At 50.0% G+C, this 6,491-nt stretch overlaps 1 protein-coding gene across 1 annotated transcript; it reads left to right on the top strand.

The window, feature by feature from the left end:
- Positions 1-3,302: 3,302 nt before the first annotated feature.
- On the top strand, positions 3,303-4,994 carry Six6 (SIX homeobox 6). Its single transcript, XM_057783248.1, has 2 exons — positions 3,303-3,874; positions 4,826-4,994. Exons 1-2 carry the CDS (start codon positions 3,303-3,305, stop codon positions 4,992-4,994), a joined length of 741 nt encoding a protein of 246 aa, XP_057639231.1.
- Positions 4,995-6,491: the final 1,497 nt, after the last annotated feature.

Genomic DNA, 6,491 nt, shown 5'->3' with positions numbered 1-6,491 from the left:
ATTCAATGACTACATTCTTAAAGCCCCTGACCATTCAAAATGTAGCGAGGGGGGCGGGGGGGGAACGCATCATTATTTTTCAAGCTTTGCAGTTAGAAACAGGCGCAGGCAATGAAAAGCTAAGGCTGGAACTCAGTAAAAGTGTCCTGACTTCTAAGCTCTGCGCTTCTCTGTCAGTGTGAGCTACTGTGAGCATCTGCCTCTCTTCCCGGGAAAGGAAAAAAGGTAAGCGCAGAGCCTTGGCAAGCCCCACGTACACAGAAGTGTGGTACTATCTAAATCTGAACAGTTATAATCTGTCCCCCCACCACGAGCATTATTACCTCTGCGTACTTTTCTCCACATCCCGCCCCCAAACGAAAACTGACAGCAGAATGGCTATCTCTGGATTCTTGGCCAGAACTGAGCGCGGGCGGGTCTCCCTGTGAAGTGAGGGGCAGAAGGCACCCCGACAGTCTCAAAGCCATTAGCGTGCTGGAAAAATAAAATTAGCTAATAAAGTGAGGAGTGAAGGGGGGGTTGTCACTAGAGAATTGTCACAACGCCCCCACGTTGTTTGTTTTAACACCTTTCTTTTCTTAAAATTAAGAAAAACCATCCCGAAGGTACAGCTTTCTGCTTGGCAAATAAACACAGGCCATGAGCGTTTGCGGGTGGGACAAGGGTTTTGCTAAGAAGACCACGAAGCGTACCTCCCCCCGTTTTTTTGGTTGGGGTCTTGGTCCACTCATCTCTTCCAGTTTTTCTCCAGGTGAAACCGATTAACAAGGGACCGTTTATTTCTTTTGAGTTAACAAAATTAAGTCCCCGACGATGGCCGAAGATCTGATCTCCCACCCCAGAGCTCAACCTCCAGCGCCTTCCCGCTGGGTAACCAGGCACCCGACAAGATCTGACTGCACCTTCTGGGAGTCTTCCCACTGCCAGGTCAGACCCTGAGCTCCAGCTTCCCTCTGGGACCCCCAAACACGCAAAGGCCAAACTACCTTTTTATCTCATATTTGTGGAGCTGTTTATGAAAGTGGGCAATGGGATAAACATTAGCATTTCCCGGATGAGGCATCTTGACTCAGAAAAATTAAAATCAATTGCCAGCAAAGGTTAAAGGTAAAAAGACAGCCCTGTTGTTCCTGCCCCTCAACGTGCAGCTTTTAAATTTTGAGCTCAGTCGGAGAGTGCAGGGTGGCCAGGGGCACCACCGGCCTGAACTGGGCCTGGGAGCGGAGGTAAGTCCCAATGGAACCTCAGCCTAGTTTCCAGGATACAGGATGGAGGTGAAGCAGCTATTCAGCCACTGTCACCGTGCAGACCCTGGCCAAAGGGGGAAACTGTTTTTCCGTGGTCCTGCTGGATCTCTGCTTTGTCCGCAAGGTCCCAGGATTTTTTATTTTATTTTATTTTATTTTATTTTATTTCATGTATTGTGGATTGTTTAGTGAACCAAAGCTGTCCCTGGAGCTGTTTCTGAAGTCGCTCCAAAGAAGAGAAGGCCTGTGCGGTGTCACTACCCTCCTCGCCCTCTTTATTCTGCCCCTACCCTGTCTCACTTGAAGAAAATGAGGTCTTCTGATAGGAAGCCTCACTGTCCGAGGATGGCAATCTCACAGAAATGATGTAGATGGTTGCAGGGCTTTTCCCGCCCCTTCCCCTCTGCTACTTTCTTTCGAGTGAACTGTGAAGATCTGTGAAAATAATATCAGGGTTTTCCGTCAGAACGAGCTTTAGCCTGCACTCAGGCGTGGTGTGATCTGACCCGACACATCCAACCATCTGTGCTATCTATCTGCCTTCTGATGTACTCGGTTCGTACCAGGCGCACACAAAGTGTGCTTGATACTAAAGAAAAGACAGCCAGGCCCAATCCAGTTCGGGTGGTGAACCTTGTCTTCTCATTTCTTGGGACACCGTACCCAGTCTTTCCTTTCTACCAAACAAGCCTCGTCAAAGGCCCACATGAGATCGTGGTTTCCTTGACGGAAGCCTCTGAAAGCGGTATGATGTGGATGTCAATTGGGAATCAATAAATGTTGCCAATTCAATCTATTGGCCAGAAGGCAGGGAGCCAAAAGGGCCCATGCTCTCTGCGGGAAGGGTCAGTGCCCCGCGGCTCTGACCCCTCTCCCTTGCCACCCTAACACATACGGTATTGTGGAACAGCCCCACCCTCTGTTTTGCCGTCACTGAATTGCTTCTGATCTAAAAAGCCAAGATTTCTGCCTCCACCCCGGGAGTTGAACGTTCTAATGCTGGGCAGAGGCCAAATCAGCCTGCCACGAGAGAACGAAATATCTACGTTTAAAAAGATCTTTGAAGTAGGTTTTTAAGTTGCTGTCCTGACCTACGGATGACTTCTCACTCCAGATGTGGCTGCTGCGCATTTGTTCAAGTCCACTGAACTGGTAAGGGGGGCTATGAAGTATAACTTTATTTGGGTCAGAGCCCCCACAGTCCGCTAACTTTCTTGGTGTTAGACTCCGTGGTTAGCACCTAGTTACCAAGTGTGTCCTTGCCGCCGTCCTTGAAAACAGTTTCAGGAAGTCTTGAAGGAGTGAAGTTAGACTCCAAACTGACCTCTTCGGCAGATCCCTGGTCCTGTTCCTTCTGTTCCAGGCTTGCTTCCCCGCGCAGCTGCTTTAGCAGCTGGAAAGGGGTAGGCAGGAGACAGACAGGAATGGGTGCAGGGGGGGGGGGGGGGGGAATGAAGATACACTTCCCTCCCTGTCCCTTTGGTGTCCGCGCTCCCCGCTGGGTTTGCCGCTTTGCTACGAGTTGTTTTTCTCAGTCCTCTTTGTCCTCTGAAGTCCTTTCGACCCGGGCCTTGCGTCTCCCCCAAAGTGAATTCCTGCAGCGTCCTGCCTCTCTGGTGGGAAAACAAGAGGGAGGAGCCGGGGAGGAGGAGCTGGGAGGGTGAGATGCTGTGGTTTTTGCGTGTGTTCCAGCCACTCCTACCTCATTTTCGGGTTCTGTAAAACCCTGGGCAGTCTCCGGGCAAACCGCGGGCGCTGTCGAGTCTGGGGAGGTGCTGAAATGGCCGGGGCTCACTAGTGGCTGCCTTGATTGGCAGAACTGCCCGGTGACTGACAGGGGGTCTCCATGGCGCCCGCGTCTTCAATCCGCCCACCCCAGTAGCGGCGCGGGCTAGCTGACTGGCGTGCCCAAGCGGAGCAAGCGCAGCCGAACCCAATCCACAGCTCTTTCCAGGCCGGAAGACTTCCCACCCGCGATTCTGTACCCCCAACCGCAACCCGCTCGGCCAGCGGGTATCTGCTGCGTGTCCTGCTCGGGGCGTCCGCGCAGCCTCGATGTTCCAGCTGCCCATCTTGAATTTCAGCCCCCAGCAAGTGGCCGGGGTATGCGAGACCCTGGAGGAAAGCGGCGATGTGGAGCGCCTGGGTCGCTTCTTGTGGTCGCTGCCCGTGGCCCCGGCGGCCTGTGAAGCCCTCAATAAGAATGAATCGGTGCTGCGCGCGAGAGCCATCGTGGCCTTCCACGGTGGCAACTACCGCGAGCTTTACCATATCCTGGAAAACCATAAGTTTACTAAGGAATCGCACGCCAAGCTGCAGGCACTGTGGCTTGAAGCGCATTACCAGGAGGCAGAGAAGCTACGTGGACGGCCCTTGGGGCCGGTAGATAAGTACCGGGTAAGGAAGAAGTTCCCGCTGCCGAGGACCATTTGGGATGGCGAACAGAAGACGCACTGCTTCAAGGAGCGCACGAGGCACCTGCTTCGCGAGTGGTACCTTCAGGACCCATATCCCAACCCAAGCAAAAAGCGCGAGCTCGCCCAGGCAACTGGACTGACCCCCACGCAAGTGGGCAACTGGTTCAAAAACCGCCGACAAAGAGACCGGGCTGCGGCAGCCAAAAACAGGTCAGTAGTATCTTAGAGGCACCGGGCTTGGTGCACACCGGGATGGGGCAGGAAGAGGCATTCCGGGCAGGCGGTGTCTTTACCTAGTGCCTGCTGGATTCAGAGTGGGTTGGCAGTGCCGTATGCCTTGGGTTTGTGAGACCACTGTGTTCTGGAATCCAGTGCAGTTTCCTGGTTCCCCACCATCTCTCTTGTTCGTGGGGCTTTGGGGTCACTATAGCAGCTGGTGTGGGTCACCAAATCAAGGTATCTCTGGCGGGAGGAGAAAGATTAAAAGCCCAGAATCAATTAGAAACCCAGAGGCCCAGAGCTAATTCTTGCTAGCATAGACCCGGGCTCTCATCAAGCAAAGCCTTTCTAGTTAGCTTTATTCTTAAAGCCCGGTTGCAGCCTTCCCTGATGGTCTGAAAAGGTTTCAGTTTTCAAGGATCTCAGATTTTAAGAACTAAAAGGCATGTTTCCTCGTCTCCAACGGACCATCCTTGTCTCAAACCGAGCACGCTAGTCGGCCTATGCTTTCCGGTCTCCAGCGTGTGGCTCTTGCATCCCAGGCCCAAACTCTCCGTGCAACCTCCTGCAGGCAGGAATAGACTTTTTAGCTGGAATAGACCAGACTGCCTCAGGTATGGCCCTGGACAAATGTACTGCTGGGAAAGGAATTCCATGTCCTTTGCCTCTTTGCTTTTTCTGCCAATCCTCCAGTAAATCTCCCGACGGTGGGAGACAACTGAGAAAGATTCGGGGAGGCTAAGGAGGAAATCCTGGCGAGCCAGGAAAGGGCATGAGGGAGAGTGAGGCAGCTGGAGTGAGGAAGAGGAGTGGCTTCCCCACCTACTCAAAGTCTAAGAAAGAGTAATATTGACTCGGAGCTGCGGGGAAGCGGGTCAGAGAAATGGGGGCGATGTAGTGGCTTGGTTTCTAGCTCTGACTACGTCCTTTCTTTCCCTGTAGACTCCAGCAGCAGGTTCTGTCGCAGGGCTCCGGGCGGGTGCTACGTTCGGAGGGTGAGGGCACGCCAGAGGTGTTGGGCGTCGCCTCCAGTCCGGCTGCAAGTCTGTCCAGCAAGGCGGCTACTTCAGCCATCTCCATCACGTCCAGCGACAGCGAATGCGACATCTGAGCTGCCCACTCATCATGCTTAGAAACAGAATCCAGCGTAAAAACGAGATACACAAAATAAAAGGAGAGAAGATGAGAACCAGCAAATATAGCGCTGGCAGAAGCCCAGTGGCCAGGGACCCGCGGGCCTAAGTCGCCCTGCCTGCTCCACTGCCAGCCCGCTCTAATAGCGCTCTTCCATCGCGACACAGAGGCCCGCGGCGAGGCCTGACCCAATGTCACTTCTCTTCGCTTTGCTATTTCTGAAGGACCAGGCTGCGGAGACTTCTTTGGAACGGAACTGCACGCTGAGCGTCTGCCCTTAAGTCTCCTGTGGGTATTTCATGTCTAAAGGACGCTGCTATATATGTATAACTTTTGCGTTGAAGGTTTTTTTAAACAAAACAAAACATATATATGCTGTTTATTTACATATTTAAAAGACTTCCACGATAGGTTTCTCTGTAGCTTGGGGAACTTGCAGTTCTAAATGAGCAAGCTCAATGCAGTCTATGTGGAGAAGCCAAAAAATAAAACAACTTGGGTAACCTTTCTTAATTAAGGGAGCAGCTATCTCAGCTTTTTTTTTTTAAATCACTCTTATTCTCTTTACCAGATTTGAAGGATGGAATCTTAACAGAATAATCTCACCAACTTCTCTATAAGCTTTGATATCTCTCAATAGATATTTTTAGATCACTAACCTCCTGCCACATTGAATTGCATGTATTTGTATGTATACACACACTCACACACACAAAACCACATTAAACCTAGACTTTGGAACACAAGGATGCCGTCTATGGCAGAGCTCAGCATTCACCACAAAGGTAATCAAGGTTTGTATCAATTTCCAAGAGCAATTTGGAAAGACAAATTGTAGACTCAGGTAATGAATCCTATTTTACAAAAATGCAAAGACATGAGGACTTTACAATAAAAAAAAAAGTGTTTCCATTTTGTTTGAGGTCCCCTCCCATTCAGAAACAGTGGGCCCTCATGATCGTTCATGGTAAGCATATAGTGCATGCAGAAATGAGCTCTTACTAAGAAAAAAGTAGGAGAGGTTGTCAGTAACTAGATTAGCAACTTCCTGCTTCCGAAGTGGGTTTTTGACAAGTACCTGATTTTCAACAAAAGAGATACTCATATAGGAGACAGTATGCAATTAGGTTATATATTGATTATAAAGCAAGGCTACAGAGAAATGACAGGCATTTCCTAGATCAATTCTCTACATTTAATATACAGCAATTTATTAAGAATGTCATTGTCTTGGGAATAGCCTCAGTTAAAATATAAAATAACTTTACATGTAATTGTTCTCCCTGCATGCACACACATATGCCACACACACACACAAACACACACACACAATCTACCACCTTTTTGCTAAGAAAGTAAATTATATCCAGGTTATCTAAGATTTTGTTTGTCCCTAGTGAAATGGATTTCATATTATAAAATTTGACATTTATCTTTAAATCAAGTGGACTGGGCTTCTCCCCCAGCTGAGATC

This window comes from Chionomys nivalis, chromosome 10 (assembly GCF_950005125.1).
Source record: "Chionomys nivalis chromosome 10, mChiNiv1.1, whole genome shotgun sequence".
Lineage (NCBI taxonomy): Eukaryota > Metazoa > Chordata > Mammalia > Rodentia > Cricetidae > Chionomys > Chionomys nivalis.
The sequence above is the reverse complement of the archived record's forward strand: the minus strand, read 5'-3'. Positions and strand labels throughout refer to the sequence as shown.